This window comes from Accipiter gentilis, chromosome 22 (assembly GCF_929443795.1).
Source record: "Accipiter gentilis chromosome 22, bAccGen1.1, whole genome shotgun sequence".
In the NCBI taxonomy this organism is placed as follows: Eukaryota; Metazoa; Chordata; class Aves; order Accipitriformes; family Accipitridae; genus Astur; species Astur gentilis.
In genome coordinates, this window is record NC_064901.1 from 17,549,782 (window position 1) to 17,563,896 (window position 14,115).

At 44.3% G+C, this 14,115-nt stretch overlaps 1 protein-coding gene across 5 annotated transcripts in view; it reads right to left on the minus strand.

Annotated features, from left to right (window-relative positions):
• Positions 1-14,115, minus strand: part of DPF3 (double PHD fingers 3) — a 164,982-nt gene that overhangs the window by 90,653 nt on the left and 60,214 nt on the right. For all 5 annotated transcript variants that reach the window (XR_007509178.1, XR_007509177.1, XR_007509176.1 and 2 more), the window contains exon 2: positions 3,604-3,764. Coding sequence is in view for 2 of the 5 variants with exons in the window: in XM_049825668.1 (XP_049681625.1) it covers positions 3,604-3,764 (161 nt within the window). In the remaining 3 variants the exon portion in view is untranslated. The remainder of the gene's footprint in view (positions 1-3,603; positions 3,765-14,115) is intronic.

Below are 14,115 nucleotides of genomic sequence, written 5' to 3' on the forward strand. Positions count from 1 at the left end.
TGCCCACCCCAAGAAGGACACATTTCAGAGCAAGGTGCTTAGGACTCGTTTGTGAATAAAAATGTGAATAACTAGCACTTCTACGATGTTTGGACACACTTCTTCATGCCACTTTGCAAACATTAACCACTGCAAACAATTGCTATTATGATGAGGTGGATTGTGCCTGGCTCTGATGCGAGTCATTAAAGAAGTGGAGGCAAGAAGCCTCACCCCTTCACAGTAGGTCCTGTGCAAGAACTTGCTCACAACTTTGAAATGGCGGTTGCGAGACCAAAGCAACAGGACAGAATCAGCCCTCCATTGCACAGGCCTCCACAGAGGAGTCATTTGAATGAAATAAGCGGCACAGCTTTGAGCATTTGTCCCAGACAGAGAGGAGCAAGGATCTACTGCAGTTTTGGGGGAGTATCTGTCAATGTGGGTTCAATTATTGAGTGCTATTATATAAAAATAGCAGTTCTGCATTCAGCCAGGGCAGTGAAAGCCAACCACAAATGCTGAAAGCCCAACAAGAAACAAAGCAGGTATCCTTGAAAAGACAGAGGTGGGAAAGCCTCTTCCCTAGAGGAGCTACAGCCCACTCCAGCTGGCAGATAGATCAATAACAGATGGATGATCCAACATCCATCTCTGCACCCCTTGAGGTAAGCTCTCTGTTCCTATTCACAATACCCTTGCTCATTAATACACAGCCATCCAATGAACTTAAAACATACACCAGACCTTCACTTGATCCAAACCCATCAAATGCTACCTTCAGTCCTCCACCCTGACCCCATCTGTCACTGTGCTGGCTCACATGAAGTGTGGATCTTTGATTGTTAACACAAAGGAGGGACAACAAGGAAAGGGTCGGTTCTGAATGCTTTGAATCTAGCCCCTCCACAGTCAATCTTGCAGTGCCTATGGAAACAATGCATATACAGGTCTTACTGTCTTCAGCCCTGGCTCAATTGTCTCTCCCTCCAGTGCCTTATAGGGCAACCAGAGAAGGTTCCAACCATTTGCTTATAGAGGAAATAGCAGAACCTGCAATGAGTTATGTTGTTTATCTCATTAGTGTAGGAGAGTCATAACTCAAAGCTTGTGTGAAAGGCTGGGGGAGGAGGAGAAAAGGAGGGAGTTATGTGCAGTATTGTGTGAAATTAACCCTGAACTGTTTATCATGAGATGCAGTTTTCTGACTCCTTTAACAAAGAGGACAGTAAGAAACCAGGTTAATATGCTGAGATCCTGACTCTCCTCTCTGTTTTTCAAGCCCTCTAAGTGAAAAGAGGTCCTGGAGCTTTGCCATTTGTCTTCATACCGTTTTTCAGGTTAGGGATACTAAATGGCAGTGAACACAGCACACCTGACAGATACCAGCGTGGTTGGCAGAAAATTTTCAGAGCCCTTCAGTATGGGCATAAGCACATTGTGTACAGCCTGAAAACAGTCACGCTAAAACTGTAGGGGGATGTTTTGACCCACCATAATACTACAAGAAATAGATGATGCAAAGACACCCAAGGGAGCACTAAATGGGCTAATAAAAATCAAGAAAGGGGAGAGCAAATATGGGGGAGGAGGGCTGCTTCATTTCACACTGATTATTCTAATTCAAAATAACAAAAGCATCAGATTTGGTGGCCAATGCAGATGCAGTAGGCTTGTTTCACTTAAGATTCTCTGTGAAGATTGTTCCACCATTAGTCTCCTCAGCAGACCTGCAGGAGAAATGCCACTGATCTCCTTTTGCAGGGTAAGCTGCCAAACAGTTCACTATGAGAACTGAGGAAAAATAGATTTGCACAGTGAATTTGCTCAAGGTAGTCCAGAGAGCTTGTGGCTGAGAAAGGCAAAGTGTTAAGATCTCTTGGTTCCTGGTGTGATGCCGTTAAGATGATTTCTTCTGTGTGGAGACACCAGTGAAACCCATATAAGACTATCTATGTCTATCTTTGTAGCAGATGCTCTTGCCAAGACATTACTTGTGGATATAGTGGATATATACCTGCTTATTACTGCATTTAAAAGGATAAAAATAGCAGCACTTTACTCATAACCAGATGCTATAAGAACAGAAATTCCTTAGGTAAACTGATCAGCAAAAAAAAATGAAAGCTAGTTTTGCCAAAGCATAATCTCTTAGGAATGGGGAATTTTCAGCTGAAACAAAAAACCAACTGTGGTCATGAAGCAACCTACAAAAGAAGGGTTAGCCCAGAACCTCAGACAACTCCCAGCTTGTAAACCACATTCAGCGGTCCCAGATTACCCCAGTAGTTTTGGCAGCTAAAACATTCTCAGGGTATTTTTAACGCTGGTAAAACACCTGTTGCATCCTGCACCAGAAGTGGCTGCATTTTACTATAGAAAGTTTTCTGACAGTACTGCAAGACAATACTAAATCTACTTTGGATATTTTAGGAATAGGAGCAGTGCAAGGATCCTTCCCTCAGTATATCCTAGGAAAGGGACAGGGAAAGTTTCAGCTAAGCACTCTTCAGAAGCAGCAACTGCCCCAAGAGGGGGGGAAATATCCTATGCATTCCTCCCAGTCCACCTCCTGCAAATAGGCCAGTGGAGGAGGTAAGAGCAGGCTGCACCGTCCCATAATTCTAGATGTGGAGATTGGGGGGTTTTTTTCAGTATGGTTTACAGTAACTGGCATGTGTATAAGCACATGTGTGCACATCTTGCTTCTGGTGCCCATTCACCCTAGCCCCCTCCCTGCCTGGATTCTCTGGTTTGCGCTGAACCCCTCCGCCCCCCCCCCCCCCCCCCAAAAGAAACCCAGTTTGGTGCCATCAAAAAAATCTGTTCCCAGAGCTAACGGTGGGTCAGACACTTAGCCATATTCTAACAAAATTGCCCCTGGGGTTCGGGAGGACTTCTGTCTGAGTAACAGCTCCAGTCTTTGAAGTGGTGACTGTCCTTTGCCTTTCAAACAAGGATTTCAGATGGATTTGCTCTAACAAAGGAAAGACTGACCAAAGTCTACAAAAATAACAGTGCTTTTTTCCCTTGAGCTTCACTGAGCTTTGGAACAGGCATTAACCAAAGCTCTTTAAGGACATATTCCGATTTCTGTCTGCACCTGAGGAAACTGCGGCTCCAGAACTGATATCCAAGTAACTTGTCCAAAGCAGAACTAGGAGTTATAGGTATATTTCTAACCATCAGAACAACGTTCATTCCAATAACTGGACTCTCCTATATTTTACCTTGGCTTTATATCCTTCCCAATATAATTCCTTATTTTCAGCATTCATCTGAAAAACTCCCACCTCCACCTCTCCACCCTGAAGATAACTCCAGTCCTGCTTAGAGCAGAACATTGTGTCTTCTACTGCAGACTGGGATCAATAGCATTAAAAGAGCTACAATGATGTGGCCTTAGAAACTACCATGTCAGGCACTTCTCTGGGTAGAGAGAGAATAATTAGGATGAGCTCTCTGCAGTTACCAAAGGAAATCCCCTGCAGGCACAGAGGTTTAGGCAGCTTCTCTTCTATGTGGCCTGTAGCAGGTTTGAGCTCCTATTAATTAAACCCCACGAGGGCTCAGTGGCCAGCCCTCCATACATGCACATGCATACACAGACACAACGCTACCAACCTGGTCCCCTGTGCCTTTTCTCCATCCAGATGTAGCAGTTGTTCTGAGCTACCCCAGTTTGTGAATCCAGGAAGGGAAGGCGGACGCTCCGCTCAGCACACAGCCGAGAGTTGTAGCTGCGACAGTGTTCAATTGCTTCTTTGTAGAACTGGTCCCCGAGTCTGCCAAAAGAGACAGGGCAGAGAGTAAGAAAGATCGCACTGCCCCCTCAAACAATGGACAAGCAGAAAAACTTTCCCTAAACACATGCAAAGCTTACTGACATGAGACACTGCTGAAGCAGATCATGCAGAAAGTGCCACCAAAAGATCAGACTCTCAGGAACTGGACACAGATATTTTCAGTAGTGGCATAGCTACTGAATGAGCAAATGATGCAACCAAACCGGCCCATTACCCTGGGTCAGGCAACATATACACCATGGTGAACTCATTCTATTGTTTCTCTTCCCCTGTAGTATGTCCAGCCAATTCAGCAAACTAGTCATTTCAATCCTATGTTGCAGCAACTCTTGCAGCATATTTTGAGCAACCAGCAAGCCAGCCAGGTTTAGAAGGATTTCCCTCCAGTATTTCTGGTGTCAGAGAGCCCATAAGAGCAAAGGACATAGTCCTCATTTTGTGTGCTTCTGAGGCATGAAAACACACCCCTTAACAACTAGGGCCATGTCTGCAATGGTCAGACTAGACATTTTGTCATAACCCTTCCAGAGTTTTCCACAGTCAAACCTGAGGCACCAACAGCAGCAGGCTACAACAGTGACCAGTAAGAGCCAGCGTGGCAAATGCTGCTTTCCTCTGGAGCGCAGTGTGAGGAACAGTTCTAAAGACAATGTCACTTATTTCATAAATAACTATTTGTTCAAAAATTCTGTAGAATCTTCATGTTCCCTTGAGAAAGGTTTAAAAACTCTGCCTGCTGGAGATTACCAAAATCCTCCCTCCAAATTTTTCTAAACAGGGAAAAGCATCAAAGTAAAGCTACCCTGAGGACACAAAGCAGCTGTCATGCTGGAGCATTGCAAAGTAGGTGGGCCACGCTGCTGAACCTCATTCTTGATCTATTGTCAAGGTGAAATTCAGTCGTGACATGAATAGCTAGAACAGCTACCCATTAGGGGTAAGTTCATTAGAAAATAGGAGTAGAGTGAAATATAGCATAACTTGCTCTGACTCTGATATTCATTAGTGTGCAAAAAGAGTATAGCATGCACAGAAAGGGAGCTGAAGGGATGCACGCACAGAGATAAAAACGGCTCCCTTTCCTGTTCTATTAGTTGTTTTCCCCACTACACTCTTCCATAGGCACAACTGGCATTTTAATAGTATACTCCTTTTCCACACCTCTTAATGTCAAATTGGTGCAAATTGCTCTGTTTTACCACCTGTGCCTTTGTTCTGACTCACGCCTTTTAAGTCACTCCTTGGTTGCACCTTATGACTTCCATGTGAGCCATACTCTTTTTCCCCTGGGCTGTACTGGCCCGATATCCTCTCACTGACAGGGCCCAAGAGCAAAGGCTCCGGGAAGAACGCAAGAGCAGGGCAAATACAGAGGGAGGCACCCCTCGTTTCCCCTTCTCACTTCTGATGATCAGAATTTAACTTCCCCAAGTCTCCGGCTACCCAATGGTGGGGGTATTAAGTTTAACAGACCTTGATGAGTCTGTCTTCCACGAATTTATCCAACCAACTCTTCAACCCCCTTATGTTTTTCACACTTAAAATGTTGTGGGGTGATGAGTTCCACAGCTGAACTACGATTCATGTGAAAAAAGCATCTCCTTATGCTTGTTTTAAGCCATAACTCAAGTATTTACAGTTACAAGCCCCTAAGTCTCTCACAAAGCTTCCATCAGGTCATTTTTCTAACGAGCAGAGAGTATTCAGCACACTGAGCCCCTGGATGTCGAATGAGCACCGTGGCTGGATGCTGGAGCCCACCAGCTTCCTGCTGCCCTCTGCCACTCTGACTTCACCCACCGCATTTCAGAACGTCTCCAAGGGAAGGAAGGAGGCAGTCCTCCACAAGCAGGAATTGCGCACGGGAGTCAGTACATCCTTTGGCTACAGAGACTTTCTAAGGGTTGTTCAGTGGCATCACGCAGCAGTGAACATCTGTATCAATGTGGTGCCTCACAGCCCTGTCCTGCCACTGCTGACCACCACCTCCTGGGCAGCAGCTGGCGCGGGGACCTTAGCAGGGTAGCTGAAGGAGAGCTCTCTGGACTGCACCAGCGAGCAGAGGGCAGAGCCGTGGGCAGAACATGTACAGCAGGATCCCTCCGGACACTGAATCCCCTGCAATGACCTCAAACCCCTTTTTCCATAAAAATGGGGGGCGGGGAGTGGAGCAGAGGAGAAAGGAAAAGATAAGCTGCACTACTATACAAAGAATGTGACTAGGAAGAAATGAAAGCTTATTAAAAGCTGTAATTAAAGTTGTACACTTGTGTAATCAAAGTCAGTAACAAGGAGACTCCAGTTGATCAAAGATTAACAGCTCTTTCCACAAACACTTGAGCTTTCACAGAGCTATGTCAGATTCCCCCTGTATTAAGCCAGGGATACTCACTAGCTCCAAGGAGTTTACTGGAAGGAAGAGCACAGCCATGTGACAACAAACTGCCACCCCTGTATAGGTTTTCTTTATGCTAAAAATTACTCCAATCATTAGAATATGCACACCACAAAGCATCCGTATTAACAAAAACAATACGTCTCAACAACCCAGATATAGGATCTGGCTGGAGATGACCTCAGTTTCCACCTTCTTCTATGAGTGAAAATAACTATAATTCTTAGAAAGTTAAATATTTGGCTTTAAATGACACTGTCAAGTAGGGTGTAAGATCAAATTTCAGATTTTTCTAAGAGGGAGAAAAGGGGTTTTGAGATCCTAATGGCAGAGAAACTACCAAGTTAATGGATCAAATTCACTCCTGACACAATCTTTTAGTCTAGCTGTTTCATTACATTAAAGATTTTAAATATGCATCCTCTGCCTTAAAGAAAAATAATAATTTAGGAGAAGCAGTTAGTCACGTCCATACTTTAAGAAAGTTTGCCTTGGCTCCACTACAGCAAGCATGATCAAATACCCCAGCCCATAAGTATTCACTGGAAAGGTATTCAGATACTGGGACCTTGAGTACTTGCCCTGACTTTAATTATAAATGGAATCTTTAAGAAGTGACAAATAATCAAATACAGGAAAGTAAAGAAACAGTATTTCCTTATGACAGTCATATCTTAGTGGAAAACAGCTTCCCTACAATTACTTTTGGGTGGTTGGTTGTTTTATTTTACCATTAGTCTTCACTGGAGTGACTCTGACTTGTTCCAAATTTCAGTTATTTTGTTTTAAGGAACTTTAAACTTAGAGATATTTTTTTTTCTTTGTTTTCAGTGCTACATATCTAAACACAGCATGTTTTGTCTTATGCAGGAAAACTAGAAAGTATTATTAGAATCAGGGCAAAAAAGGGAAAGTACTGTCTTATTGTGCTCATCACTGTGGAGTCATGGAGGTGGGACAAATCCCAGCCCCCTCCCAAGAGGTTTACAATGGAGCTGGAGAACAGATAAGGGCGGGAATAAGACTGGAGAGCGCATGAGCTGAGATGAAACTCAAGCAGATCGGCTCAGTTTAAGCAAGCAATATGCATGAAGAGAAAAAAAATAAACGGACAACATTAATAGTAAGAAGTGGATCATATGTCAGAAAGATTAATTATTTGATGTTACATGCTTCATAGTTTTCCCAAGCTGTGTTGCTATGGAAGACTTACACTTCATCTCCTGAAAAAATATCTGTAAAAACTATGGGGAATTTCTGCATTATTTTTATGAAAAGTATGTATGAGTCAGTGCTGTGCTGTGACTGACTGCAAGGGTCGATTCTTCCCTTTGGAGACAGGAGTGAAAGGTCACACAGACTTGTCTAGATTGATATTAATGACACAAAATCATCAGCATATGCGTAGATTTCAAAGATACTGGGGGGAAAAAAATCAAGGAGCACACATGAACAACTGCTGGCCAAGGAAGGCAAATCAAAGGAAAGCAGCACAACTTGAAATAGAGAATAAAGTTGTCAGCACACTGCAAAAAACACACAGCCCCTCAGTGCAGAGACACAGGTGAAATCCCAGATGCCTGGGACCAGCCAGCCGGTGACACTGCTGGCATGCACGCAGGCTTTGCATTTACATTCCAGCCCGGGGACACCAAAATAACCCAGTTCTGGCTGACTAATAAAAGCTCCCTGGCTTGGAAAAGAATAACCTATGCTATTATAACCTTCTGCAAGGCTGCATAGGAGGGGTATATGTCTAGTAGAAGATAGGGGCTCTTTTTTGGTGAAAAAGGGCAGGACTGAAACTAACCAGCAGGTTCAGAGCAGCATGAACAGGGAGGTGAGCACTCTGAAAGCACCACCAGCCCCATGGGTCCTGGGACAGCGATGGAAGGCTGGTGCAACTTTATGCAGCCTTGCAGGTAGTCACTGGCATGAGAGTATGCACCAGGATAGAAGATCAGACCCTGTGACTTTCATGAGGTCACTGTTCTTTTAAGTATGAAGAAACTGAAGTTTTCCATCATGGAATCAGGTCAGCTAATAACAAAGTTGGCGAAGAACAACACTTCCCTTCTCTCAACCTTTGCCTGCCTGCTCTAACTAGACCATAAGATTTCTGAGCAGACTCTGACTTACTACTTTTCTGTACAGTACCTAGTGCCATGACTCCTCTGTCTAGGCATGCCTTAAATGAGAAAAAAACAACAAGCCCGTAAGTTAGCAACAAGGACCAAGAGCCTGGCTTCACTCCAGCCGCTTCAGGACGTTTGTTTCTCTGCTGACGAGGGATCCTGATGGGCCCTGAAAGCAGCAGAGCAGCTCTCCACCACTACTTTCCAGCCCATCCTGCAAAGTCCCAGCTATTCGACTGCACTACACCTTTTACAAAAGCCACACAACGGGCAGAATCTAGCACACCCCTCCGGCAGTGCCTATTGCATTTCAGATTAGGATCCAGAGAAGGAAAGCACTCACTGAAGACATATAACCAGCCAAGCTCCACCATGATTACAGGTCCACATCACCCCTGGAAAACTTGGATAACAGAGAACCAGTCCTCCTTAAGTGCAGTTCTTAAATTTCCAGCAGATCCTTTGACTATGAATCCAGATTGTCTCCAGTTCCTGAGGCCAGGCCCCTTTCTAGTCATTTCCCTCTAAAACCATGCTCACTACATGACTAGGCAAGTAAAAAGCTGATAGCACATAAAGAAATGACTAATCATGTAAAAGAAAGCAACAGACTTTTCCTTCTGAAGTTTGCAATCGTCCCCAGCCATGATCAAAAATGTGGGACTTGCTCTCCTCAAGACCATGGAGTTTTCATTTACTATACTTTTAGCCTCTAGTCTTATATTTTAGATCATTGATACTGTGAGGAACACTGAAGACAACTGAAAAAGACATTTTAAATCAGAAATTGCTCTTCAGCAGCGCTGCCATTCAGTTTCAAACTGGGCAAGACCTGAGAAGTGGTGGAAAACAAGTGACCCAACATGGCTTCAGAAAATACTCTGTACTCTCCTTTTGGAGACATTCATGAATAAGTCTGGAAATGAAGCACCAGTGGGGTCTCAGGCCTTCTCACAAAGATGGACAGAGACTAAGAAATCATGCAGACACTACCTGAGCTACCAGGACCTGCAACACTGCAGACCAAGAGGTACAGCTTGACCAACCACATGTCTTGGCAAGTGCTGAGAGAACGGCACTAGCTGGCTACACTCGTTCCTTTCCAGCAGATCGCAGGAGGCCCCTGACAGGCAGCTGCTCCTCCTCTCCATGAGCCTTGACATGAAGAATGCCACAGGGCTCAATTCTTCCACCACTTCTATTTAATAGCTATGCAAAACCTCCAGGGAACATGATGAAGTATATGGGCAGCAATGCCAGCCATTATGTTGATGGCATGCAGCTTTATGTATCTTTCCCCCTCTCATGCATTCAGCACTCTCCCAAATCTCTCAGTGTTGAAAGCAAGGGTAGCATGGCTGGCAGAGGCTGAAGTCAGAAGAGATAGTAGTGAGGCTGACTGGAAGTGGGAAACATTACAAACTATGGGCTAACGTTGTTTATGATTCAAAGACAGACACTAATGTGGACAATCTAATAGACACAATAATCAAAAGGCCTTCCTCCCTCCCTCCCTCCCTCTCTCTCCCTCTCACCCCCCAGTCAGCATCATTCTCTTTTCAAGCAGTAGTCTGGCCATGCTCATGTGTGTTTTTCACATCTGGTCTGGCCTACTATGACTCCCTACCTTAGACTAGATAAGCAACGAAGACGGAGCTAGTTGCAAAACTGTGGTACCTAACCTATCACAAAGCAAGCCAAAGAGATCAGCAGTCCCCAGCCTGTCCTCATGCTGTTCCTCATATACTCTGAAACACCACTGGTTTTCACAAAGGGCATAGTGGGCTAAGTTCAAGCCGCTTGTAGAGCTGCTTCTCCTTTCTAGACCCAGAACAGCAGATGCAACTGGAAACCTGTGCTTAACAGAGCCCAGGATCACCAGACTCCTGCAGTACCTTTGGACAACAGACCCCCAGCTCCAGAGCATCGTCCCGGAAGAGATAAAGTATTCTGCTCTCATCCTCACATTACGTTGCAGGATGCTAACACAACATTCATCAAAAGATCCAAGCAAAAGAAAATATGACATATTCAAGAGTGTCAGACCACTATTAAGCATTAAACAACAAAGGGCTGGCTAGGCCCCTCCTTTGGCTATGCTGTTGGGAACTTCTTGTCTATAGGCAGCTTCGAAATGCTACAATCACGCACCCTTTGCAACTGCAGAGAGGTAGGATACCGAGACTCAACAGAAATACAGAATGGCTTTCCTGATGTTAGGTGAAGTGTAACAGATTTCTCAAAATCCTGCTGCAAACTCTGAGGGCAAGCCAGAAAGCGCAGGAATGTGCAGATTCAGTTTTCTCATAACGGCCAGTTGCGTCTGTCCCTGCACGACATCTTCTAATGATGTAAGGGGTGTGAACATGAGCAAAGGCAAAACAGGATTTCCAGATGGGCTACAGAATGACTCAAACTTTCTGGGCTTTCAGTTTTTTAACATAAACTTGGCAGCTTTGTAAAAACCCACAAACACATGTCTATCCTAGACTATCCAAGAGCCAGAGTCATTGAGACATCTATTTCATTTGTATATGCATTGAATAATTTCACCTGATGGACAAAAAGAGGCCTGTATAACTTTCCCCAGCATGGGAGTCAGAGAAAAAAATGGCTAGAGAACTGTTTCAGTAGTAGAGTACACAAAACAGACCACAAATCAGTATACAGCTCCAAGCAGAGAGTGTGTTGCTGGAGCAGCAATGATCAAAGGGTAGATGAAACGAAAGGCTTGCAAGGAGAGTTAATGTCTTTCATTGGAAGAACTCATACAGCCAGGTCAAAATGGACAAGCTTTCAAGCACTTGTTTAAAAGTACTGCGCCAGATGCATAGACTGTTTGTGGTGCAAGAGATCAGAAGCCATCAGAGAGCTGATGACAAGTTCCTGAGTCAGCACTGGCACAGCCCAGACATTACAGCAGTCAAGGAGATGCCCTGAGCTACAAGTCTAGGTTGAATCCTAAATTAGTGGAAGAGCAATATGAGATTTTCCAGCACCCTCCTCCAAGAACCCAGCACTAGCCCATCCCCTACGTGTAGAAGGGCAAAGGAATCCCCTTTCGCCAGGTATTTATCAACAGACTTCCCCTGGTGGGTTGGAAATCCCTACTGGCTATTTGTGGCCAGAATCGACAGGCTTCTCACTGCTTGAATCACGGTGTGATGCTGAATCATAACAGAGAACCTGGCCTCATAGAGTGAGCTAAATTCACTACTCTAGGAACAGTCTTAGACTGTAATTTAATCCGGTGTGAAACTACAGGTATCATCTCATGCAAAAAATCTGTCTCTGAAGAAAAATGACAAAAGGTAGGCAGAGGTTACAATTTGGGGAAAATCGATCTGATTAGCCCCATCCTCACAAGTATTGTGGAAGTATGAGAGCCCTGCCAGCATTTCCATTTAAAGAAAAGAAACAGCAGCTACTACTGTTACAAGTTACTACTGCCAAGAAGAGTGTGGTACATCAGGGTATTTCGCTGACAGCAGCCTGCAGGCCAAATCTGGCTTTCAGGGTCAAGACCTGCTGCCATCTTTGTGCCAGAAGAAGGGCCAGAGCTGGAGGTGTTCCTCTTCTTGCAGCTGCACATGGCCTTGTGCAAGGCCTGCAGCAACATTCCCAGCTCTCAAAGCCAAAAAAGTGGGATCTTTATGCCCATCTTACTCAGCAGTTAACATGCAGAGTTGTTGTCTAGATACAACAGGTATGGCATGGTATGTATGTGTATGGTACAAGATGACGTGCTTAGATGAGGTGTTTCAGAAGATTAATTTCTCGGCTCTATTCAAATATACTGGACTGTGAACAATTATACTATGGTGCTTGTGGTAATTTGTCCACTTGTCCTCTTACTTTTCTTCCATTTCCATGGAGAGGTAACAGCAGCAGTTTCCATGCCATACACCAGGCTGTCTAAGGTGTTTCCAGAGATAGACATTGCATACAATCTCTATTAGACTCAGCACAGTGACCAATTAGGTTAATCTCAGAGGCAGACTCCTTGGGGATATCTCAGAGCATCTATTCTTTCTCAGGCCAGGGTTTCTGTTTTAAAGAGATGCAGCATCATCCAATTAAATGAACAACAGGTGCGAAAGGTAATAACCTAGACCTCTTTTGTATCTGAAGACAGCAGTCAGAATTCAGCTTGGTCCTAACCTCTCCCAAAAGGTCAAAACTTCTCTCCAATTACTAAAGGAATGAACTAATGAAAACTTCAGCAACAATATTAGATTGGACATGACAACATCGAAGAGATTTTTTATATATATTTTTAAAGAAGCATCTCAAGCTGCTGGGGTTTGGGGTCACCAGAAGTCTGTTTAGCTTAGTGCAATCATAGCCTTAGGAGTCAGATGTAGTCAAAGACAAAGTCTATCCATTCAACTCCCTCAGTCCTGATTTCCCACAGTGGACCTATCTTTTGCATTCCTACATCCAGGAGAAAGGTATATTAGTAAAAAACGTAATCTATCACCCAAACTGGCAGCAGGAAGCCAGCAAACCAGAGCTCTACAAATGACTCTGCTGTGACTTCCTTTGTAGCTTTAACAGTTCCCCTGCAGAACACGGGTAACACCCTACACTTACCTCCCTAATAAATTGTGTGCATTACTTTAGGCACTGTCTTTACTAAAAGATGCTCAGATCATAAACAGACATCCTCTCCTAGCTCTAGCTGTGCTGGCTAAAAATATCACCCATTTCCTCCTACCCTGCTGCTTTTCACTGCTTGTCTCCTACAGCTTACTGTTCTTGCACCTCCCGCCAGTAGCAATACTTGCGTGAGGGCTCCCTGATCTACTTCAGGTAAGGCCATTTGATCTGTTTGAGCAAACCCAGCTGGAGGAGCTGAGGGCGAGCTCATAAAACCCCTTCTGCCACCAGAAGTAGTCTCCACCAGTACAACCAGCTTGGGTTAGTCTTCAAGTAGCACACTTGTTTGTTTGCAATGGGGAAAAGCCTGCCTACACCATGAGTGACAACAGCTAGGTCACTCAGTCAGCACAGCCCTCTTGGGAGACACAGCATGTACAAATGGAAGATTTTCCCTACCACCACAGTTACATCATTGGCCCAAATGACACCAGCTAAGCTGACAAGAGCATTCCTTTCCATGTGTCTCTATATATCTCATCTTTCTTGAAGCCATGTATCTCTATCAGATCGCAACAGGCAGTGAGATGCCAGGAAAGAGCATGAGGGTTTTGCATGCTTTTAGCCATGTCAGAATTGCAACTGTCCAAGCTCTACAGCACGGTCCTGGCCTGAATGACCTCTCTTAGTCCTCTTGGAAGTTCCCAGGCTGGGATTTCCCCTGCACCTTGTGCAGTTATTTAGCAGACAAATACACGGTGCCATTCAATCCAGATGGCAGAATTTAGAAGAGATTGAAATAACCATGCAAGGAGAAGAGTAGTAGAAATGTTCCTAAGTGGCAGGCAATCTTCCCCACCACACAGAACTGTAATTACATTAATATTTTAGGTACTTCCTGTCCTTTGACTAGAAAGAGTTAGTGAGCTCACATTTTTCTGCTGACTTGCCTCTGTTGTAGGAACCTTGTATCTCCTGCTGCAAAGGAAATCCTGCTACAGGAAACAATCCATTTTGCTCAGGTGAAAATGATCACAGAAGTGGCAAAGCAGAGATTTATATAGATCTAGAATAAAACCACATAATTATTAGAGTTTACTTTGCCTCTGAGGTCAACCTTGGAAAAAACCCCAGCTATAGCCAATACTTTAAAGATAAAGTTACTAATCTTGAATCGGTAGCACTTTCAGTTCCTCAGTCA